This window comes from Berghia stephanieae, chromosome 3 (assembly GCF_034508935.2).
Source record: "Berghia stephanieae isolate SIO BIC M18660-M18661 chromosome 3, UCSD_Bste_1.3, whole genome shotgun sequence".
In the NCBI taxonomy this organism is placed as follows: domain Eukaryota; kingdom Metazoa; phylum Mollusca; class Gastropoda; order Nudibranchia; family Aeolidiidae; genus Berghia; species Berghia stephanieae.
In genome coordinates, this window is record NC_088362.1 from 91,603,014 (window position 1) to 91,629,635 (window position 26,622).

At 36.1% G+C, this 26,622-nt stretch overlaps 1 protein-coding gene across 2 annotated transcripts in view; it reads right to left on the reverse strand.

Annotated features, from left to right (window-relative positions):
- Positions 1-296: 296 nt before the first annotated feature.
- The window catches only part of LOC144968820 (uncharacterized), an 86,292-nt gene continuing 59,966 nt past the window's right edge, over positions 297-26,622 (reverse strand). Inside the window, exon 2 of one of the 2 annotated variants that reach the window (XM_078907528.1) lies at positions 297-9,624. In XM_078907528.1, coding sequence (XP_078763654.1) covers positions 7,205-9,367 — 2,163 coding nt within the window. In that variant the 5' untranslated portion in view covers positions 9,368-9,624 and the 3' untranslated portion in view covers positions 297-7,204. The remainder of the gene's footprint in view (positions 9,625-26,622) is intronic. The other variant, XM_078907529.1, reaches the window with a different exon arrangement.

Consider the following 26,622-nt stretch of genomic DNA (forward strand, 5'->3'; position numbering starts at 1 on the left):
TAATAACAATATCAATGTGCTTAATCCATTTAGAACCTTAAGCTCTCAATGGCATAGTCGACTAATTTGATCTATCAGATCTGAGATAAAATACAAGCGCTCACTTAGGCAACGCTTAAGGTTGATATTGACGACAAGACATTTGCATAATGGGCCAGATCACAGGTAGGGATAATTTCTCTCTCTCTCTCTCTCTCTCTCTCTCTCTCTCTCTCTCTCTCTCTCTCTCTGAAGTTCTTAAGCTCTCCCTGGACCCATTGCGAATGCAACCACAACATTCAAAAATAGACCCCCCCCCCCCCCAAAAAAAAAAAAAAAAAACAAACACAAAAAAAACAAACAAAAAACAAAACAAAAACAAAGCAAAGACAAAGAAAAAAACAACAACAAAAAAACAACAAAAGAAAATCAGCAAAATAAAACAAAAAACTTAACTTCCAACAAAATAAAAAACAAACCAATTCCATTTTTTAAAACACGATACCACGAGATATTCTGCATTTGCTCTAAGACTGACTCAGGAACGACAATAACAAACAAAAATCAACTAAAAACTGGTCATGACATTTTTCTAATTCGATTATTACGTTTCATGGGTTCATTGCTTTATTTCGTCTATTTCCCCTGGCCATATTTTCAGCATTTGGCGTAAAACTAGACGGGCGTTCATAACATGCATTTAAGGACTGAAATGAAGTTTATTGAAGGGAGAAAAAAGGCTGCTAAAACGCAACCAGCGTGTATTTTAAGGTATAAATACAAGTGCGTTCTGATTTGTTCTAGAACAAAACGAGATTCAAATAAGCCGAGGAACACTGCTATAATACAGTCAATGGACAATCGGGAAGTCTTAAGTAAATTCAAGTTTCTTGTTAAAATCTAGATGTTTGATTTAAAAAAACAACAACAACAATCATACCAAAAAAAAAAAAACAGACTTGCATGACGTGGATACTCGCTTGGCAACATTTGGAATTTTAATGTAATCCCAAATCCACACTACTTATTTCTCGCGTCATTCCTCACGCTACCACATTCACTACCTTCACTTTAACTTTTTTCATGTTGAAAAAAATAATGTCTTCCAAAAGTACAAACGAAAATTAAGTATATTAACAAAATAAAAATAAAATAAATCGAGAGAAAAAAAAACCCCAAGTTTCTACTAGAATTCATAATATTTTTTTTTAATCATCTTAATTTGTAGAGTTCTTTTATGTTATAATTAGTAAAAAAAAAAAAAAAAATAGAAGCAACACGACAACCACAGTACTTGACAAAAACTTTTATGAAACTTTAAAGAATATTATTATGATTCACTTGTTGATGATTCAACCGCCATAAAAGACTTGGTGCAAATAATCAACACTCAATTTGTATATGGAACCGGTTTAGGCCAACAACTTTAGCAGTGCTTACAAATCACCAATTTATAACAACTTCACTTATTTACTTCACTGAAAACATCCTTTCTCTCAGAGCTTTCATTTAGCTACTGTTCTTTTTTTCGATTCACGATTTTTTTTTAATTTAGGCATTAGTTAGATCTTAAATTATACCAAATATGAAGCCAACAAGATTACATTCAAGCTGTTAAATGGAAAAGTACATAATGTAAGCACAAGCTTCCGGAGAGAAAATAGTGCATAATATGTACTCAAATGAAAATGATGCAGAAATTTCACACCAGGATCAAAAACAGAATTTGGATATGTAGAATCTATATCCCGCATAAAAGACTTGAGGTTTTAACCAGTTACCTGCCGCATTCTGGAAAACCATGTATTTAAAAATTGGCCAGAAAAGTCGTCCTTCAGATATCAATCGATTTAAATGGCCATCATCTTGGTAAAAAAAAAATCTCAAACCTGGGACTTTGCGAGGTCCCAGGTTTGAGAGTTTTAGCCAAGATGAGGGACATTTAACTCTCTCCTTGCCAACTATAGGAAAATCGTCATATTCGTTATGATACAGCCTACCTTTTATTTATTCAGATTGCTTTTATTTTTGTACATCAGACAATTTGATATTTGATAGACGAGTTTTCCTGCCAAATTTTTAAATACATGGTTTTCAGAGTTAAGTGGTTAATAAGATTAAACTACTACCCAAGTTCTAGTTCTAAACCATAATCTATTTATAATACCAATCAGGTTATCGTTAGTTTTTAACTCCATACCGATCGATTGGTTAGTGGAAAGAAGTGGGAATTGACTGCTAAGAAGTGTAGCTTAATCTTATTTTATTTATCACAATTTTTTTTAACCTACAGTTATCTAAACTAAAATACGATTATTGATTCTAAGACGACGCAAGCTTCCAATTTACACCTTGCTTACAGGTTCTACAGGTAATCTTAAAATGGCAAAACACCCCAATCTAGTATGAAGCCAAATCGTTACCTCATTTAGATTATTGTGATTTTTGTTGGTTTTGGTGTTTTTGCTATTGTTGTGTTTGTTGTAACTAGTATTTACTTATCAACGTGATCATCATCATCTTCATCATCATCATCAATATCATTATCATCTCCTTGTAAAATTTTACTTTGTGAAAAATTACTTTCAAGCTCCTCTTTCATTCACCATGTCATTTCTTAAATTGTTCAGCAGAGGAGGAGATATAAAGCTTGGTACGATATCATAACCTTAACGACTAAATACAATTGTTTCATTATCTTACTATTGATTTCACTGAAGGAAGATTTGTATTAAAATGTAAGCGATCAATCGTCTGAAAAACTTCAAATTTTACTTCACATTTGCAGTTTTAATTAGAAATGTTGTTGTTGTTTTTCTTCTTTTTTTTCTTTTTTTTCTTTTTTTTTTTTTTGTGAAAGTTGACATAATACTAGATCGTGGTTTTCGCTCTTCATTTCCAAACTAATCGAAGCAGCCATTTCTAGCATACATCACAAAGATTTGTGAAAGTGAAAGACGTCACGAAACCGGTTTGATGGGAAATAAATAACTTTTATTTTTTTTTCACAATACCAAAAGGCATTTTGTATCACAAGTTAAATTACTCTGTTTTGTTTTATGAAAAGTTGGTGCACTGTTTCTAAATTCATTATTCATTGTTTCTTTGTCTCCTCGCCAAAGTTTTATACTCAAGGGCGAAAATAGCAGGGATGTCACAGAGAACTACTAAATATCATTGTTTTATTTATTTGTTTTTAGGCCTTTCGGGGTGTTACATACGGCGCCTGCAACACTTTTAGTTTATTCAACGTCAGTGCGACCACTGAAATCGCTAAAATTTATATTCTTTTAAAAAAATGACGCGTTAAAATTCTACTCAAAATGAAGTTTCAAATGATTTGCTTTTCTACAATACTCAATTGTTCTCCTAATAGAAAACAGTAATCACGAAAAATGTTTATTAAAAATAATAACAGATTATTTATATCTTACACCACGAAGGCATGCATTTAGTTGTAAGACTAAAAAGAAGTTAGTAACCTGTCCGTAAAAAAATCACTTTATCAGTTTTTGTAACAATGTCACGACACATTGTCAAGAAATCAAGTCACTAATACAAAAAGGCTCTATGATTTGTTTCACACTGACTTAACTCTGGTGTAAGACACAAGAAAAAGAAAAATGAAAAATGAACATTTTGGCGAAATTCCTTCAAAAGACTTGAGTACTCCCAGCCATATCCTGCGCTAGAATACATTGTGTTTATGCATATTCATAAAATAATGATAAATTCATCGACATCCATACTGCCGTACTCTGGAAAAACAATATTTAAATTTTTAGCCAGAAAACTCGTCCTTCAATTATCGAGTTTTTGCCAAGATAAGGGTCATTTAAATCGATCAATATTTGAAGGACGAGTTTATTGGCATAATTTTTAAATATGTAATTTTCCAGTTACGGCAGAATACATTTAACTAGTTACCCGCCGTACTCTGGGAAAACGTGTATTTAAAAATTTGGCCAGAAACCTTGACCGTCATCTTGGCCATAAACTCTCAAACCTGGAACTTCGCGAAGTTTTTCAGAGTACGGCAGTTAACTGGTTGAAAAACATTGTCAACTCTCAGTATAGTGACGTTCAAAGAGAAATCATAATCATAGGTCATTGGGAAGGTATTTTGTTTATAATTCCGAGAACAATCAAACAAAGCTGACAGTTCAAATTTCTCGTTATAAACAAGTCTATTTTTGAAATTATGACAACTTTTCCATAACTACTATCATGAAGAGAGTGCCAAGATTTGATGACGAATAATTTCTATTTTTTGTTGTCTGGCACTGAATCATAAATCTTTAATTTTTTTCTTTTATGGATATGAGAATTCCAAATTCAAATTGATGTCATCGGATAATATGAATGAATTAAATGCAATAAAAGTCAAACCTTTTGTTTTCACACGTGTAGTTAATTCGTATAAAACTTGGTTGTCCTCCGATTCATGACAAGAATTCCGATATTTGGCATCCCTCGTTTATCTACTCCATAACCATTTCAAACAATGAAGACATAGAGGAATCAATTGTATATATTATTATATGTCTCACACAACACAATCAAACTCAAACTTGAAAAGGTGAGCTCGTGCTCATCTCATAGATGCATCACATAATATTTCTAGACTCAAAACACAAATATCTAGGGACATCCTTTATATATAGTATGCGCTTGGCTAAGAAGCTCATAACATTGCTATCCGGAAGTATAACGGTACACACATAACTGTGTGTATCCATGAACGTTTATAGTTCGGTTAATACAGTTCAGTGAGCATTACTCATAAACCCGGATGGCAAAAACAATAACAAAGACCTGAGTTACGTCATCTTCGAACTATCTATACATTCTTCATCTCAGTTTTAAAAAAAGAAACAAACAAAAAAACAACAACAACATTTACATGGCAATAAACCGACGTGTACTTATTTGCAGGTCTGATAACCCGAATTGTTAAGTACTCATTCATTGTAGTAGTAATGAAAATACTATCAAACTAACGAAAACTATTGCCAATTACAACAATGATAATGCCCATCGATGCGCTCGGTTATCAGACCTGCAAAAATGCGTTTACCTAGGTCTTAATCCTAGAAGATTAAAGGGTTTTATTTCTTGAATTATTAGCAGGTCTTTAAACCCAACGCAATCCAACGCATTGGGTTTAAAGTTTAAAGACCTGCTAATAATTCAAGAAATAAAAGCCTTTAATCTTCTAGGATTAAGACCTAGGTAAACGCATTTTTTGCAGGTCTGATAACCGAGCACATCGATGGGCCTGATTTAACATTGTGTTGTAATGGGCAATAATAGTTTTCGTTGGTTGAGAGAATGTCCATTAAACCAAAATGGGACTATAAACATTTGGGTTATCAGACTTGCAAGTCAGTAAACGTCGACTGAGACGAATGGAGAATATTGTTGTTTGATGACACAACTATCTTGAATCGATAGGGAAATTAATAATTGCTGTCACAGGTTGATGAAATGGCAAACGCCGATCAGAAAATCATACGACAATAGTGGAGGAGATGAAACGACAGAATTTTTGTATTCTCATATTAAAAAAAAAACAAACTCGACGCATTCGACGAAATATCAGAGAATCAGAGAGCACGTATTAAAAGCGATATTAACATGTCACTAAAAAAACAATAGTAATCGTCGTCGTTATCATCGCCGTCATCATCATCGTCATCACCATCGTCAGGATAATAATAATGCAGATGATGATATTGTTGACAATGGTGATAACAATAAACATTAATTGTAAAAAGATTATAACAGCAATCTATAACAGCAATCACAATAACAAAGGATATTAAAGCTGAAAAAATAAAACAAAATACCCGTATGTGATCCACAATTTTCTACTATGACGTCAATGACGTGAACTAATTTTTACTACCCGTAATCCTCGATAAATTTGTAAATCCTCCAGTAACCGGATACAGCACTCAACACAAACACAGTTAGAGAGACATAGAAATGACTTAATCATATTATGCATATATTGATTAGAATTTAATATGACAAAAAAGAACCATACATAAACACAGATAAATACACAAATGGAAGATAAGAGTCGCTATATTTTAGCCGAGTTTCCAGTTGTCAGATTGTTTTAACTGTTTTACTTTTTGGTAACAAAAGTCCTGCCTACCACGGTAGTAGGGGACACTAAAAGTCCTTATATTAGCATATTGATACTTTCATTCCAAAAAAAAAAAATTCTTGGCAACAACAGAAATCACATTGTAAAGCTCGCACATTTAAATGACCGACCCCTTTTGACTGGTATTTCATTCCAAGCACATAAACATTTAAGACATTTAAGCATGTCACTTAAAAGTGCAAGTCATCTAACTTTCTGCCGTATGTGTGTTTATGTGTGTTTGTGTGTGCGTGTGTGTGCGTGTGTGAGCGCGCGCGCGTGTGTGTGTTAGAGAGAGAGAGAGAGAGAGAGAGAGAGAGAGAGAGAGAGAGAGAAGAGTGAAAAAAAAATAAATCAGACCATAATAAAGACCTAAAAACCTTAAAAGAATGTTGTGCAAATGATTTCAAATAATATTAGTATGGACAAGTATGGATAAGTCAAAGAAGCTGGCGATATCAAAATGTGGTCGGATTTAGAGGACGGTAGGAGAACGAGGCCAATCGTGTCTTTAGTTTCTCTAATATTTGGAAACTTAATGTTCGAATTAGGACAAGTGAGAAATTTACACGAACTAGTTTATATAAAAAATCCGCTCCACTAATAACATCAATATCGTTTCTCAATGATCCATTTGCACCACTTTCTCTTCTCCCCCCCCCCCCCCCCCCCCCCCCCCCCCCCCCCCCCCCCTCTCTCTCTCTCTCTCTCTCTCTCTCTCTCTCTCTCTCTCTCTCTCTCTCTCTCTCTCTCGTATACAAATACAGACGCGTCGTAAATTATATATGCACATACACTTATAAAATGCAAGGAAACACATAATCAATAGGATAGACAAGCAAACATATATTATCATTATTACTCTATCTCCATCAATGACTCTTTATACATCTTGGACCAGAAATGAAAATATATTGGAGTCAAACAATAATAAATAAATAAATAAAGCATGAAGACATAATTACTTCTAATCAATTACTGAAATGATGGGTCAATACATCGGTGTGAATAAATTGGTGACATCCCAATCGTATTAACAAGTCAATTCCAGAAATATCAAACGAAACGCGCTCATGCCTTTAACAAGCTTTGTTCCACTTGAAGTTCGATGAGATCTACAAGACGAAGACGAATCTTTTTATTCCCGTCCACAGTCTGTCGGATGTCGGCACTACATCGCCTTCGTGGCGTTTCCTCCATAAGAATTTTAGAGATCCAAAAATCGAGAACACTACACCGGCCCGATTTGCCGTTATTCTGTAAGTTTTCTTCAGCCAGCAGGCCCGTGTCGCTGTTCTGCTCCAGAATGCTTGAGTCGATCTGGAAGAAAGAGCGCCTCGCTGAGGTAGATCCAGAAACATTGTCTCCACCACCCATCACATTGTGACTGAGATTAATGGTGTTGTTGTGAGAGACAGCAGTATCTGATCTTCCGTTGATAAAGCGAATGTTTTCCTTGTTGTTAGAGGGGCCTTTGATGATAGACAAGGCAGACCTGGAAAGATTAGAGTCGGGAGACATTTGAGGACTTGGCGGTCTTTGTTGTGACGACATTGTGCAGTTGCCGCTGTTTGTGCTGCTGTTACTGTTACCAGGAGAGGCTAATTCCGCGTTTGTTGACGTTGCTCTCCAGGGAGATGAGGATGTTCTAGAAGAGTAAGAGGAGGAGGAGGATGCGGATGAGGAAGAGGGTTCAAGATTAGTGGGAGGACTACTGGACGAATCAGGGTTTTGATGGTAATGTTGTTGTTGTTGTTGCTGCTGTTGTTGTTGATTGCTTTGGTGATACGTGCGTATATCGGGCACAAAAGCTATGTCTGAATTTGAAGCGAGCGTTGATGTAGGAGCGGTAGTTTTATTATCACTATTGTTGCAGTAATTGTAAGTACCTATATTGTTAGTACTAGTACTAATGTTAGTATTACAGCTAATGTCCCCAGAGATAGCGTTGGAGGAATCACACATATATTGTGTATGAGTAGAGGAGAGAGATCTTAAAGATGGTAACGAATTCGACATTGACGATTGTAAATTGTTTGAGATAAAGGATGGACATGACGTAGCTGTTTGATGATAATCCTCTGGGCTCCCAGCCTGGTTGTTGCGGTGATGAGACTGTTGTTGCTCTTGTTGTTGACGCTGGTGATTGTGCTGGAGAAAGGTTGGTAAGCCTTGAGGATGCGAACATTCTGCTGCTACAACTGCAGGATGATTGGATGACGAGGGGGACGATATTTCGTGAGGATGATTATGATGCTGTTGTGACATAGGCGGTGTATGGTGGGACGATGACGATGAGGATGACATCACAGATGTGCCAGTGTACACGGAAGACATTCCGTGGTTACTGCGAGGATCGTGCTGGACTTGCTGTCTAGAAGATACAGATTTCACAACGGTGGTGGACGAATCCATGTCGATATAAGTTGGTTCCTCACAATCGATGTCTACATCTACATCCCCATTTGAGTTGCTTTGTTGCTGCCCATGATGGTCATGATGATGAAGGTGATGCTGATGTCCTCTGCAGGAGGGATCCGAATCCTTAATCATTCTTGTTGACTCACAAACACCCATGAGATCTGACGGCGCGGGAGAGGATGACGAATTGTCGTCGTAAGATCGTAGATGAGACGCTGAAACGGACGACAATCCATTGAGAAGTCGGTTGGTTGAGGACAATACTTGAAGGGATGAGCAGTTGTCCGGTGGAGTGCAAGATCCCGACAGATAGTAAGGACTTGGAGATTGTCGGTGAAACGGGTAGTACGGTGAGATGGATCGAGTTAGGGGCGACCTGGATTGTGTCAGGCATGGTGACCCCAGATGTCTGTAAGATGGCGAGGATGATAATGATCCTGAGCTTTGGGAAAGGATTGGATACGGTGATAACCGTTGTGACCCCAACCTAGATGAGGATGATGACGAAGTCGAAGGTCTCTGCCATGATGACATATTTATGTTGTCGGATTGTCTTGGAGCACGAAGACTTAAATCCAGAGGTTTCATTTCAACTTCTTTCTCCATTTCTTGATGTTGCTGATGTACTGGTGGCTGGAGTACAGATGACGTGTGATTCTGATGATAGTTAGCATTACTACTACTGTCAACTGCTGCTGTTGTTGCCGTTGTATTCCAGCCTAATGGATTAGCCGAGTTGTTGTATGAGGATATTATATGCTGGGATGGAGAGGGCAGCGGTAATACTGACGTTAAGGGCGTCGACGGATGCATGTTAGCTGTTGATGGCTATTCGAACGCACTAGTCTTTCCAAACTTCAATAACTTGATTTATCAGCCTTGCAGAAAAGTTGTTATTTTTACACTGACAGCGGGCTTGTATTTAGTGTTTGTGGAAGTGCAACATTTTGAAATGCACTTGATTTTAAGATATGCACAGAGATGTATTCGCCGTTAGATGGATGAAGGGTACTTTTTATTTGAGCTATGTCACTCAGCCAAGGTCATCCTTCGATTTGAACATCAGTCATCTGAAATAAATAAATATGTAAAATATAAATATATAAATTTAAATACTACAAAACATGTTGAGTTGAACGATTATACTTACTTTGAAGAGTGAAAACCCAAATTGTTATAGTCTCGTTGTTGAAAACCAAACAAACAAAAAACAATCTCAAACTAAGGCAAAATAGTGTCCATTAAAATAATGTTATGTTAAGCCTATAATTGCGACCTATTATCATATTTGTAAATAATACATGCACGTGTAACAGAAGATGATCGCGACATGTTTTCCTATTTATGTAATACTGTCACCCTGACACTACAGCTTATAGTTGGGTACTTATTCACGCTTGTGTCAAGGACATTGTCACACGGTCAGGGCACGAGTGTGCACGGTTCGGACCCAGACGGCGACACTTATATAAGAAAAAAAAATAAAAAAGGGGGGGTGAGGCTGACTGCCAAAGATTCACAAATTATGAACACAACAAGTCCGAGATTTAAGTGTATATGATATGAAGTGTTTATTAATTAATGTAATGAGCTGGATATAAATGAAATGTATATGATTGAATATAGCAGATGAATCAAGATGGTATGGTGGATGATGATAATGATGATGATGTTGATGTAATGAATGTTATCAAGATGACACTTCTAAGTAGAATTATGATATTGATAATATAGTCAGTGATAAAAGGATAAATGTCAAAATAATATTGATGAAACTAATGATTGACAGATATGATGAGTTGGTGATAGAAGTGAATGATGTGAATATAAAGCTAAATGATATATGAATAATGATAGAAAAACATGATTATTTAGTTTGTATGACCTCAGGGTCCCCAACTTATCTCCGTCTGTGTGAAGATGATATTCTACGTGCTGTAGTTGCCTGTGTGTTATTCCAAGTGTGGGTTATTGATGAGCTAAATGTCCAGATGAATGACACACAGTACCAATGTATTAGGTTCCAGACAATGTCTAATGCAGTTATCAAACAATGGATTGTTTTTCAAATCATGTAGAGGTCACAGTAAGTTATTATGTCTATTTTGTAACAGGTTTCAGTTCTTGTTTTTGTTCATTAAGTAATAGGTTTCAGTTCTTGTTACTAAAGGTTATACGTTATAGTCAATGTTCATTGATGTTACAATGAGTCACATAAAGGTGACTTGATGGTCAGGTAAAGTCACAAAACGGTAAAAGAAAGGCCAGATCTCTAGATTTGGGAAAGAAAATGAAAACAATGATAATCAATTCTTTAAAATATCAACACCGATATAAAACTCAGTAAAAAACCGGATAAGTAACACATCGCAAGATAGCACTGGAAACTTGGATATCATTATATCCTTAACAATCTATTAAATCAGAAATGCCGATAATCACAACAGAACACAATATTTCAATAGATTACAAATAACACTGAAATCTCACCAACAGAGCACTACTCAAAAAGAAATCAAACAACATTAATTTCTGTTTGGTAATACTGTCTCACAACAGAGACAGGAGTTAGAAGCCGTGATAGAACGTTACTATGGACTTTCACAACAGAAAATACAAAACGTCCTTCTCCACCACGGACTTACAGCAGAACTGAAGATGAAATTAAAAGTCACTATCTTTACCATCCCTATTCGCATGCATCATGGAAAAAACTCGAGGCGAAATGGGGGTGGGTGTTGTAATTTAATGTTCTTCTCCCCCTAAACATGTTTACCCCTAAATGAATACAAAGCGCGTACGATGGATGGATCGTCACGAAGTCAACCATGGTCTATGGAGACAATGGCCATTCGCAGCTCCGATAACGTCAGGGATTAAATTGGGGATGTCGAAGATCAGACTCTAAGACACGACGGAAATGCTACACCCTCACGTTTTAGAGTGACAAAAGAAATAAATCAAGATAAGGTTGGATGTCCTGAGTCGTGCATACCACAGGTACTTCCCTACAGCATAAAACGCCATAAAACGCAAAGGCATTTCCTTACAGCCCCCCACTTAAGACAAAATCTTGGATTTTGTCTAAAAGACCAGGAAATGCCTGAGCAATGTATTCAGCAGCTTAAGCTAGCCTGGCTGAATAGTCCGGACCATGGTTCTTGGTTCCCTTGACTGATGCCGGCATGATCGTCCTCACGAGGTCGACAGCAACACGCGGAAATGGAGTCTCAATTAAGGGCATCTCCTGAAGGGGAACTTTCTGGGTTTTACCTTTTGGTGCGCACCTTTGACATACATCGCATGAACGACAGAATTTGCGCACGTCAGTCCAAATGCTCGGCCAATAAAACGCTTCTAGAATGCGTTCTGTTGTCTTCTTGGCCGCCAAGTGTCCCACAAAGACACCCTCATGCGCTAGTCGCATGACTGTGATTCGCAGTCCCTTCGGTAGCACCACCTGTTTCGTTGGATTTCCATGGTGTACCTTGGGCGAAGTGTAGTGGAGGTACAGGATTCCGTCCTCGTATGCATACCACTGTTTACTTTTCTTGTTGGTGATTTTCTTCTCACCACTGCTTGCAAATTCTCTAGCTTTAGCTATTGATGTGTCAGCTTCTTGTTGAGCCTTTAAATATGCAGGCGTGACGTCTATTTCGGGGCAGGTAACGTCACTGACTTCTTCATCTTTTTGTGCTTTGAGCCTCGTGTCTCGACTGCTCGCACAGAACGTTTGTTACACATACCAGGACAGTTCGCCCCTGGTATGTTTCCAAGGATGACGTCAAATAGTGGGTGTTCCATTTCCACCGCACTGACTTCACCTTTAAAATATGGACAGTCAATGGTGACGTCCACCGTCGTGTTCCCTCTAGCAGTGCCGTCAGCAAGTAGGACCGGGACTTTCCGTGTTCCCCTGCTACTGCCGTCAACTAGGCCCTTCTTGACCACCACACAACTGCATCCGCTGTCCCGGAGTACAGTCACCGGTCGGCCGTTCAGTAAGCCGTTGGCTACCGGCATATTCTTGTCTCGTCCCTCGTGGCCCAGGCATAAGGCCGACGTTACTGGGAGTGTGCAGCCGCACATCAGTTGCATGTGCCCATGGCTGCAGTGTTTTGAATCTTCGTTAGTGTAGTTAGGTGCTGACATTGAGGCGACCTGTGGAGGTTGTAGCCTCTTCTCATCAAACTGCCTTTTCCGGCAGTCTATCGAAGTGTGCCCCCGTTTCTTGCAGTAGTCGCATATACTGACCGTTACTGCGGCCAGTCCGGGTTTTGTTCTACAATCTCTGGCAATATGTCCCGCTCTCTTGCATATGTGACATGTGACTGGACCGTTCCTAGGCGGTCCGCTTAATTCTCTCTGGTTGAGATTCTCTGGCCTTACTTGATTTGAGTCCATCTCTTGCTTTGTTCTGATTGGTGCTGTTCTCGTGAAGGCACCTACTGAGCCGTGAGCATCTATAAATTGGCTGATCAGTTCCACGACTGATTTCACACTTGTGGGCTTTCTTTCTTTGACAAACACGAGGAGCTCTCGCCCACAAATGTCCATCAACTGCTCCTTAATAATTAGGTCAGTGATGTCACCGGCATCTTCCTTGTTCTTTCCTGCCATTTCCACCCACTTGCTGAAGTAACTGCTAATCCGGTTACTAAACTGCTCAATGCTTTCTCCCGACTCCGGTCTTGACTTGCGAAATTTTTCGCGAAATCCATCTTCCGTTAAATTATATCGCTTGAGGAGGCTTGCCTTCAGGATAGAGTAGTCGTTGGCCTCATCGTCGGATAGGCGACTGTATACTTCCAAGGCGTTGCCAGTAAGGAGAGCGCTGAGATGGGTGGCCCAATCTTCCTCCTCCCATCCATTTACTCGCGCATACCTTTCGAATCTTTGAAGATAGTCGTGGAGATTATCATTGGCAGCATGAAAAGGTGGTAATTTTGGTAGTCTAATAGTTTTCATGTGACTAGTACTTTCCGCCTGACCTCCGATTGCTCCCTCTTCCCTGCCTTCATTTTTCCTCTGCTGCAATTCCAATCGCAAAGTTATCAGTGCTGTCTCTTCTCGCAACCTTTCCGTCTCTAATTTAACCCTCTCTCTTTCAATTTCGATATCTCTTTCCGCCCTTGACCTCTCTGCCTCAAATTCTCTCTGTTTTCTGTCGTCTTCTTCTCGCAACCTTTCCATCTCTAATTTAACCCTCTCTCTTTCAATTTCCATATCTCTTTCCGCCCTTGCTTTCTCTGCCTCAAGTTCTCTCTGTTTTCTGTCGTCTTCTTCTCGCAACCTTTCCGTCTCTAATTTAACCCTCTCTCTTTCAATTTCGATATCTCTTTCCGCCCTTGCTCTCTCTGCATCAAGTTCTCTCTGTTTTCTGTCCTCTTCTTCTCGCAACCTTTCCGTCTCTAATTTAACCCTCTCTCTTTCAATTTCGATATCTCTTTCCGCCCTTGCCCTCTCTGCATCAAGTTCTCTCTGTTTTCTGTCGTCTTCTTCTTTGATAGACTTCTCTATCCAGTCTTTCAACTCACTTCCGGAGAGACCCAAAGATGACCAATCTTAGCTAACTTTTCAATGCTAGTACTCATGTTTGGAACTGTAATGTCGGCAGAGACGGCAGTAAACTAAAATGTTATACAATGAAAAATCAAAGAGAAAACGTAGACAGCCAATGGCGTCGCTAAAGGGAAGAGCAAAAGAATAACTCTGATAAGGTTGAGTAATCACCGAGACTGTGGATGACAATGAAATGAGGAGAGGTGTTTAGAGCGATTAAAGTGGATTATCTATATAATAGATAGAAACAGGTGGAGGGGGGGGGGTAACAAGATTCATGTAACCTGTGTTATCGACTGAAACAATATATCTGAATGAAGAGGAACTAGGTTCAAAACTGTTCGTCCTTATAAACAGCTCGTGGCTAAGTGCTAGCTAGATAGAACTGCAATTACGAGTATATGATTACTCTTGGTGTGTATAGATGTAAGTGTGTCTCAAAACTTATCAATTCACAATATGCAAAAACAATGGCAATCAGATATCCTACCCGGCAGCTCCACCAAATTATGTCACACGGTCAGGGCACGAGTGTGCACGGTTCGGACCCAGACGGCGACACTTATATAAGAAAAAAAAAAAAAAAAAGGGGGGGGTGAGGCTGACTGCCAAAGATTCACAAATTATGAACACAACAAGTCCGAGATTTAAGTGTATATAATATGAAGTGTTTATTAATTAATGTAATGAGCTGGATATAAATGAAATGTATATGATTGAATATAGCAGATGAATCAAGATGGTATGGTGGATGATGATAATGATGATGATGTTGATGTAATGAATGTTATCAAGATGACGCTTCTAAGTAGAATTATGATATTGATAATATAGTCAGTGATAAAAGGATAAATGTCAAAATAATATTGATGAAACTAATGATTGACAGATATGATGAGTTGGTGATAGAAGTGAATGATGTGAATATAAAGCTAAATGATATATGAATAATGATAGAAAAACATGATTATTTAGTTTGTATGACCTCAGGGTCCCCAACTTATCTCCGTCTGTGTGAAGATGATATTCTACGTGCTGTAGTTGCCTGTGTGTTATTCCAAGTGTGGGTTATTGATGAGCTAAATGTCCAGATGAATGACACACAGTACCAATGTATTAGGTTCCAGACAATGTCTAATGCAGTTATCAAACAATGGATTGTTTTTCAAATCATGTAGAGGTCACAGTAAGTTATTATGTCTATTTTGTAACAGGTTTCAGTTCTTGTTTTTGTTCATTAAGTAATAGGTTTCAGTTCTTGTTACTAAAGGTTATACGTTATAGTCAATAATAATAATAATAATAATAATAATAATAGATCTTTATTGTCCATAAATATGGCAATTTGTCATTTAGTTACACTTGTTATAATGTTAAACGATAACTAAGATTGAACAGATATTTCACTCCTACTTATTTTCTCTCTCTCTCTCTCTCTCTCTCTCTCTCTCTCTCTCTCTCTCTCTCTCTCTCTCTCTCTCTCTCTCTCTCTCTTCTTTCTTTTCTTTCACACGTGCGATATACACAACATAAACATATTCATTTCGTTTTCAATTTGTTACGATTGTGGCAATTCGACACCAAAAATTATCATCATTATCAATTGGTCAGTTAATCTTACATTAAATAAATTAATCAGTTAATCAGTCAACGAATCAATCCTTGGTTTTTCTGTACCATATGAAATATTCAAAATTTTTATTGCTGATGGAACGAACGTTGATTTATACTTGTTAGTTCTACATTTAATCTGACAAAACCTTCTCCCAGATGGTAAAAGACTAAATTCATGGTATAAAATATGTTTTTTATTGTTGGTAATTGAGAATGCTTTCCTTTCTATTGCTTTTCCATGAATTCTTTCTACTCCATCAAGAGGATGGTTTATTATTTTTGATGCCTCTTTGATAGATTTTGAAATTTTTGATTTTTTTTTGTTCATTGATGTTACAATGAGTCACATAAAGGTGACTTGATGGTCAGGTAAAGTCACAAAACGGTAAAAGAAAGGCCAGATCTCTAGATTTGGGAAAGAAAATGAAAACAATGATAATCAATTCTTTAAAATATCAACACCGATATAAAACTCAGTAAAAAACCGGATAAGTAACACATCGCAAGATAGCACTGGAAACTTGGATATCATTATATCCTTAACAATCTATTAAATCAGAAATGCCGATAATCACAACAGAACACAATATTTCAATAGATTACAAATAACACTGAAATCTCACCAACAGAGCACTACTCAAAAAGAAATCAAACAACATTAATTTCTGTTTGGTAATACTGTCTCACAACAGAGACAGGAGTTAGAAGCCGTGATAGAACGTTACTATGGACTTTCACAACAGAAAATACAAAACGTCCTTCTCCACCACGGACTTACAGCAGAACTGAAGATGAAATTAAAAGTCACTATCTTTACCATCCCTATTCGCATGCATCATGGAAAAAACTCGAGGCGAAATGGGGGTGGGTGTTGTAATTTAATGTTCTTCTCCCCCTAAACATGTTTACCCCTAAATGAATACAAAGCGCGTACGATGGATGGATCGTCACGAAGTCAACCATGGTCTATGGAGACAATGGCCATTCGCAGCTCCGATAACGTCAGGGATTAAATTGGGGATGTCGAAGATCAGACTCTAAGACACGACGGAAATGCTACACCCTCACGTTTTAGAGTGACAAAAGAAATAAATCAAGATAAGGTTGGATGTCCTGAGTCGTGCATACCACAGGTACTTCCCTACAGCATAAAACGCCATAAAACGCAAAGGCATTTCCTTACAGACATTGATTGACAATATGGCCCAACATCAAACTCCTCCTGACCTTGACCTGATAAGAAAAACAACAATAACACTGCATTACTATACTGAATCCTTGTACATATAGTACATTACCTGGTCTTAACGGTTCAATGCCCAAGGAAATAGCATCAATGATAGTAAAAATCAATGGAGCAAGACGACCTGTCAAAAACATGGTAGTGGTAGGCTACACATATTGCCACGACTCGTTCGCAATATTACCTTCACCACACGTTCATTTTTATTCTAACACTATATATATATATATATATATATATATATATATATATATATATATATATAAAAATACATACATACATATATAATCGTGAGAAATTAATATATATGGATCGTAAAATTAAGGAGCGCGAATGATATATATATATATATAGTATCTCACCTTTTAAAAAATATTTCTTGCCTACAAATTTAATTTAGCCAATGGCTTATTTGGGCAGCGAAATATTTGTCGCTGCCCCGAAGAAGCAATTGGCTGAAACAAAGAAATATTTTTTAAAAAGGTGAGAATATATATATATATATATATATATATATATATATATATATATATATATATATATATATATGTGTGTGTGTGTGTGTGTGTGTGTGTGTGTGTGTGTGTGTGTGTGAATTTCCCTAGCTATTGTTCTAATCATAAAGTACACACCAATTTTAATTTTTTTTTTCCATTTAAAAGACAAAACAAAAACAAAAAACAGGCCCTTCTATTCGGTATAACATACATCACTGCCGATAGTATCTCATTTGACAGCAATTGAAATCAAGGAGACGAATCATTTCATTACAACCGTTGGATCATATCTATTTCCTTGTTAGACTGACTCTCAGATGATTAATATAGATAGAATGCGCTTGGCCAAGGAGTTCACAACATTGCCATCCGGCAGTATAACGGACCAACACACAAACTCTGTGTAACCATGAACTTTTATAATCTGATTAATACAGTTTAGTGAAAACAACTCACAAACGCGGATAGCAAAAACAATAACAAAGGCCTGAGTGACGTCATCTTCGAACTATCTATTGGTGCTGTGACTCATAATATCATCCGCCTGCCGGATATAACGTACCAGCACAAAAAAAGTATGTAGGGGTGTAACATTATAATGATGTGTAACATTGAACGTTTATAGCTCCATTGGTATAATTTAATTTAGGGATAACTACTCATTAAAAAAAAAGGCTGGTTAGAAATAATAACAAAGAGATGAGTGTCGTCAGATTCGTTCAATCAATATTGCACCATGTCCCCTTTTTACTACAACACAATTGTTACAGCTTGAAGCTCCAAGAAATAAATAACCATGAATCTTGGCCTTAACATTGCCATTCTCTAATGCAAAGTTCTTCATTAGTGTCTTATATATCGCGTTGACAAAAGGAAAATCTGAAACGTCAAATTATTTGTCTTTGTGTATTGAATTTAAAATTCTATTCATCTTGTCATTGTTATTGGCCATTTTCTGCATAACGCGTTTTAATAACACCGTGTGAAAAACATCTATTTTTTTCCAGGCAATGTAAACATAGCCAAAGGAAAAGTTCGCGTACACTTGTGCATTTATCTAGTTCGTTGATATTTTTGTTAACCAGTTAACTGCCACACTCTAGAAAGAAACGTATTTAAAATAAGGCCGGAAAAACCCGTCCTTCAAACTCTATCGATCGAGGACTCTCATAATATTGGCAAATCTGTCAAATCTGGTACCTCGGCGATATTTGAAGGACGAATTTTCTGGCCAAATTTTTAAATACGTATCTTTCAGCAAGAGCACGGCAGTCAAATGGTTAATATCAAAGTTTATGCTGGCTGACAATAAATATAGATACAGACACGGAAAGAAGAGAAAAATAATAATTTCCCATTTACCCCTGAGGCCAAGCACGAGAACGGGACAAGGGTGAACGACCGAAGTAAAACTAGGATGCCAGATTGGAAGTTTTAAAGTCAAAATCACAGAACTCTCGCATTTTGCAAAGATAACTTTGAAAACTTGCATTTTCTTTCGTTTATCTTTTTCATGTTTTTGAACACAATTTATGTTGGTCTTAATCAGGATTTAAAATAAAACTGCCTATAAAACGACTATAAAAGTTTTGATATTTAAACAGATTTTCATATTTTAAAAATGTTTCGAAGCGACTTGTACTTTTTGACGAGTCTAATATTCCAAATCATCATAATTTCGTATACACTCAAACTGACTGATGGATGTGTGAAATAATACATGGATCTATACGTTAAAGAAGGGCACAGAGAGAGAGAGAGAGAGAGAGAGAGAGAGAGAGAGAGAGAGAGAGAGAGAAGGGGGGGGCAAACAGAAAAGAGAGGGAGAGGGGGAGAGGAGATAGAGGGAAAGAGAGAAAGAAAGAAAGAAAAGAGAGAGAGAGAGAGAGAGAGAGAGAGAGAGAGAGAAGGAGGAAGAGGAGGAGGAGGAGATGGGTAGACAGAAAGAAAAGAGATGGAGAGGAGGAGAGGAGAGAGAGAGAGAGAGAGAGAGAGAGAGAGAGAGAGAGAGAGAGAGAGAGAGAGAGAGAGAGAGAGAGGGGGGGGGGGGGGTGACGATAAATGAGATTATTTGATGACCCAAAAACTTTCCGAGTCAAACAAATGCAGCCTCGCCGAATGGTGGAGACATTCCTTGTGATATGAAACAATGAATCACAGTAGGTAATATAATTGGCACAGAGTATAATTGGTAACGAACGACTCGTGCGTAGGCAGGTAGGTCAGTGACTCTCGCGCACGCCCTTCCCTATCGACCAGTTTTTCATGTGATAATATGTCAGGGATATCATTATGAAAGAATGACATGTCGTTGTAGACAATAGCAAAATGCTTTTTTTTTCTTTTTATTTTTTGGCTTGAAAATGTTTACCTCAAATCTACTAAACTCTGTAAAAAGACGTGTTCAAAACTTTAGGCCCGAAAAATAATATCGTCCTTCAAATATCGATCGATTAAATCCCCCTCATTTTGTCAAAATTACTCAAACCTGGAACTTCAAAGGGAGTCCCAGGCTTGGGGGATTTTGACAAGAACGAGGTCATTTTAATAGATTGATATTTGAAGGACGAATTTTTTGGAAAACATTTTAAAAAGTGTAGGTTATTATTATTCTTTTGGGTTTTTTTTTTTTTTTTTTTTTTTTTGTTTTCAGAATATGACAGTTTTGTCATTTGATGGGATAATGTGGTTATGAAAGCCCGCAATGTCTTCCTTACTAGATATAACCCCCACCCCCCCCCCTCCCCTCCCCCCCCCCCCCCCCACCCCAAAAAAAAAGAAATATATAATAATTTTTTTTGCAGTTTGGGAAAACCTCAAAAATCGATGGATCTACAAAAAATGCCCCAACTAATAATAATAATAATAATAATAATAATAATAATAATAATAATAATAATAATAATAATAATAATAATAATAATAATAATAATAATAATAATAATAATAATAATAATAACACCACAAAATGTCTAGACTTACTTGTATTATTTTATTATTTTTAACGTGAATTGATGGTCTAAAAATATGGAGTGTATCTATATTCAACTAGAACCAGTGATCTGACATTTTCATTGATCCGAATTATCTAACGTTACAAAAGCGTCTTAACAATGGCTTTTCCGTACCAATGGTTATTCGCATAGTATATTATGTACCTATTCGTAGGTCAGATAAACCCATTCGTTATTTGCTCATTGTTGTCATGGAAAACCTCTTAAACCAAGGCAAAATATTGCCCATCAAAACAATGTTATATCAAGCCCATTATTGCGTTCGGAGGAAGAGGATGATGAAGAGGAAGAAGAGGAAGAAGAAGAAGAAGTAGTAGTAGTAGTAGTAGTAGTAGTAGTAGTCGTAGTAGTAGTAGTAGTAGTAGTAGTAGTAGTAGTAGTAGTAGTAGTAGTAGTAGTAGTAGTAGTAGTAGTAGTAGTAGTAGTAGTAGTAGTAGTAGTAGTCGTAAAATAATAATAATAATAATAATAATAATAATAATAATAATAATATTAATAATTGTTGTAGTAGTAGTAGTAGTAGTAGTAGTAGTAGTAGTAGTAGTAGTAGTAGTAGTAGTAGTAGTAGTAGTAGTAGTAGTAGTAGTAGTAGTAGTAGTAGTAGTAGTAGTAGTAGTAGTAGTAGTAGTGAAGAAGAAGAAGAAGAAGAAGAAGAAGAAGAAGAAGAAGAAGAAGAAGAAGAAAAAGAAGTAATAGTAGTAGTAGTAATAGTAGTAGTAGTAGTAGTAGTAGTAGTAGTAGTAGTAGTAGTAGTAGTAGTAGTAGTAGTAGTAGTAGTAGTAGTAGTAGTAGTAGTAGTAGTAGTAGTACTAGCAGCAGCAGTAGTAGTAGTAGTAGTAGAAGTAGTATAGTAGTAGTAGTAGTAGTAGTAGTAGTAGTAGTAGTAGTAGTAGTAGTAGTAGTAGTAGTAGTAGTAGTGGTGGTGGTAGTAGTAGTAGTAGTTAGTAGTAGTAGTAGTAGTAGTAGTAGTAGTAGTAGTAGTAGTAGTAGTTAGTAGTAGTGGTAGTAGTAGTAGTAGTACTAGCAGCAGTTGTAGTAGTAGTAGTAGTAGTAGTAGTAGTAGTAGTAGTAGTAGTAGTAAAGAAGAAGAAGAAGAACAAGAAGGAGGAGGAGGAGGAGGAGGATGAGAAGGAGGAGGAGGGGGGAGGAGGAGGAGGAGAAACAGAATAAGAGCCAGAAGAACATAAATAAGAAGAAAAAGAAGGGGATTTGAAGGAGGAGGGGAGAAGGGGAGGGGGAGAGAGAGAGAGAGAGAGAGAGAGAGAGAGAGAGAGAGAGAGAGAGAGAGAGAGAGAGAGAGAGAGAGAGAGAGAGAGGAGGAAATGAGAATGGTTTCACGGTGGTTTAAAATTCGCAGAAACTGGACGTTATCTACCGCTAGAAGAGGATACGAAAGCTTGACCGCTAAAACAGGAACCAGGCATCTGTGATGTCCAAGCAAACCGAATTGCAGACCCGCCTATCTCAACGAAATACACACAGATGTAGAAAATGTTTGGCTCACCATGAAGAACTACATAATGGGTATAGAGTTTCATTATTTTTTTTTTACTTTTCCACACACACACACACACACACACACACACACACACACACACACACACACACACACACAAAGACACAAAAAAAAAAAACACAGAATAAAACAATAAGGAAAATCAAACAGAAAAATAACCCTTATATATAGACTAATGAACAAAAAAATTATGAAATGTCTTGCTTTAAAAAAAAATAAAATTATATAATAATAATAATAATAATAATAATAATAATAATAATAATAATAATAATAATAATAATAATAATAATAATAATAATAATATACGTATATATATATATATATATATATATATATATATATATATTATAATGCGTGCGTGCGTGTGTGTGCGTGTGTGTGTCACATTGAATAATAATAATAATAATAATAATAATAATAATAATAATAATAATAATAATAATAATAATAATAATTACAATAATAATAAGGGGCAAGGGGTGGGGTGGGGGGGGGGGATTTCACAGTGAATGAAGTTGCTCCATCGAAACGTTGCCAATTATGGATAAAATAGTCACAACATCTGCCTGCCGGATATAACGTACTAATACACTTCACTATGTGTAACCTTAAAACGTTTATATAGTCTTATTGATACAATTTAGTGAGAACTACTCATAAAAATAGCTGGCTAAAATCAATAAAAAAAAGAGCTGAATGACGTCAATTTCGTTCCTTCCATACGAGTAATTTACTGATTGGAACACGGGTCAAAGAGGTTCGAGAGTTCTTTAATTAGTTTAGTGTGAATCGAGCAAAGTTGGAGAGTGTTTGAGTCCTGGTGAGGGACTGAATATAGCCGAAGAAATTTTGCCATTATACTTACAGGGCCTGACACCCACCACCGGGACAAGTATATGACAGTGCATATCTATCTATCTATCTATCTATCTATCTATCTATCTATCTATCTATCTATCTATCTATCTATCTATCTATCTATCTATATGTTTATCTATTTATTTATCTTACTATCTACTATCTATCTATCTATCTATCTATCTGTCTGTCTGTCAGTCTGTCTATCTATCTATATATCTATCTGTTTATCTATTTATTTATCTAGATTCTACTATATATCTATCTACTTATATATTTATCTATCTATCTATCTATCTTTCTATCTACCTATCTATCAAGTAGGTAATGGCCTGGTAGATAACAGTATACAGAATTTTGATACGGTGACTAATTCGCCAAAATTTGACACAGCTTGTCAATCGACACCAAATACTGATCCGCAGAAGAACCGTCTATTCCAGGGAGTTCATTTAAAAGTGTACTTACTGTCCTTAGTTCCCTCGACTGAGAAAACGGTCTTCGGTCACGAATCTCTATTTAGCTACCGTCCTTACAATTTCTTTTTAAAATATTTTGTCCGTCAGTTTTGCTTTTTGTCTTCTCAAGATGTTAAAAGAAAATTGTTGAGAAAAATAATTAGTCTTGGTAATTAGTCACGACAGGCTATTAGGTGCGGTCAAGTTAAATTTGACCGCAAAACCGTTCCTAATGACAAACAAATACGTAAATGTCCCAGAACTAGTCTGTCCTGGCTCCCGGAGCATCATGGCTAATGGATTAGATTCCCCGAGATATCAGAAACATTGAGAGGGTGTGTCTCATCAGATGACGGTGGGATATATATATATATATATATATATATATATATATATATTATATATATATATATATATATATATCGTCTAGAATTGATATGAAAATGGTTTCTATTCAAACCGAATTAATTAACACGTCGTTTATTTCCTGCCAAATTTCATGAATTCTTAATAATTGCTGTCCGTCTCTATAACCAAGATATAATCGAATTTTTCAAAATCGATGTTTTGCAACACCTTCTCCGACCTAACCCCCCCCCCCCCCCCCCTTACCCCATCCTCACTTAATTCACATTGAATAAAACCAAAGATGGAACATTTATTTTATTAAAAGCGATGGCTTTTATAACGTAATATTCACGTGCAAATGTTGAATTTTCTATTCGGCCGACTTTCTTTCCAAACCGTTCCTTTTCATTTCGAGAACTGACTGCAAGATTAAAAACATGGGTATGTTGATGTGCGTGTGTGTGTGTGTGTGTGTGTGTGTGTGTGTGTGTGTGTGCGTGTGTGTGTGTGTGTTTCCAAAGAACAAGAGTCGACGTTTACATATTTGCACCGAGTCACGAAAGGTTGATTAAACTACCAAAAGTAAATAAATAAAAGTTTCAAAACGGCGGTTCCTCCTTTTAAATTCTATATTCAGTCTACACTGTCATTGAACAAGGGGGTCTTAAAAAAACAGTTTCTTTTCAATGAACTAGATAGCACAAATTCGAATGAAACGTCTTTGTGTATACGAGTATTTGTACCCTGTGGACTGGGAAGGGCAACCATGATTTTTACGAGTGCATTCTAATATAATAAAGTAATAAACAAAAATGAATATAACAGATTAAAAAAAAAGAAAAAAAAGAACATCATTCCAAACACGGAACGTTTTGGGCTTAAAACAAGCCAACAACAACCAAAATAAAAACTCAATTAAAACAGATCGACAATCTGGATTTTTAGTAATGTATTAAGTTGTTCATGGTTTTATTTTGTTGGCGGAAGAAGGGATTTGAGCCCGAAACGTTCCGTGTTTGGTATTTTGTTCTTTTATAAGCTGTTATATACATTTTTGTTCATTACTAGTTGACAGTCCACAGCTTCTAGCGGTTTAATATCACTTTGACCTGTAATATGTTATCATAAATCTCACGAAATCATTTGTGATTAACTTTAATGATTATAAGCTGTTGATAAAATCTTTTATTTGTCGTATTTTTATGAAATAATTGGACCAAATATAGCCGAAACCACCCCTACAAGCAGATTAAACAAGTGTGATAAACATAAATTTCTATTGCGTGACGCAGAATAAAAATTAGATTTTTAAAAAGATTGAGCTTTTACAAAAAAACGTGCTCAAAGCGCTTTACAGCCTTATTGTTCTATGGTGAGAGCGTAAATTTTAATATTAATGATTAAAACCGACGTGTACTTTTTTGCAGATCTGATAGACCAATTCCTTAAATTGAAATGGTTTTGATCGACGTGTACGTGCAGGTCTGATATCCGAGAACCCAATTGTGGGCCTTGAGTCTTTTTTTAAATAGATTTCCATCACAACAATGAGCCCTTAACTAGGCTTCAAAAGGACTTTAAAATGAACACACCTTCATGTGAAGATTGGAAATCTTTTTTTTTCCCAAACAAATTGTGTGGAAAAATGAAATATAGACGATAAAAAATGTATCGAACATCTGTGGGGTTTTTTGGGTTGGTTTTTTGTTGTTTTTTTTGGTATGTGTGTGTGAGTGAAAAAAAGATATATTATTGTATGTTTGCTTGAATATTGTTCAATTGTTTATAAAATATTATTATTAAATAACGTTTCGAACTTTAAGAAATTGTTTGGAATATGATCTAATAACTTTATGGATCCTAGCATTAGAGGATTAAAATATTGTTAATTGTGATGCTTTTGGACCCCTAGATCTTATCATCATCATCAATATCATCATCATCATCATCATCATCATCATCATCATCATCATCATCATCATCATCATCATCATCATCATCTCCATTATTATTATTATTATTATTATTATTATTATTATTATTATTATTATTATTATTATTATTATTATTATAGTGTTGACTGCCTTTCCTTTCAGAGGATAAGAAGCGATTAACAGGGCGCGCTTCACACCATGGAAAACTCGGATAAATTTATCTACGTACCCAGAAAATTTGTTACCAATCCGTATGGTATCGTTTAAGAACTAATAGATTTTACAAACCTTTAAATGCTTTGTGAATTTTTCATGCATTGCAAAGTTCTATAAATAACATTCAATGTTAATATAATTATATTGAGTATTTAATATTTAATATACAAATAAGTGTCATAGTTCAATATTCGTAGTAGAATTATCTCTAACATTCATGTGACATGTCCAACTTTAAACTTTCGAGTGTTTCAATAAAGTACATAATATACAAAATGCAAATATATGTGGCATTCTTTAAAATGTTAATTGAATTAGAAATTTTTTTCTCAAACTTTAGATAATTCCAAATTGCCGCAGTTCTTTGAATTGGGGTATTTTTCCTTACAGACGAATTACATCTTTCAATAAATATCTTAAAGTTATCTCCCCTATTGTTTGTAACTTGCGAATATTTTTAAAAAATCATCCATATTGTAAGAACCATTCACGAGTCTATATATTATATGAATAAGATTACCTCTCATTCTACAATATTTTAGTGAAGGCAATTTTAGTTACTTTAGCTGAGCCTATGAATAGAAAAGGAGTAGCCTCAAGTGCAATGCAATGGACGTATTTTTGATGGCTAAAGAAAATACATAAATTGAAAACAAGTATATATACTCATTTTAAATAGGTTTGCATGAATGCTACCCCTACCCAAATTCTGTTTCTGGTTTTTGTACCCTGATTTGATCACAAACAGCATCATTCATGTAGTCAAAGCACATGAGTACGTCTCAAGAAAAACGCAAGTTTTTAT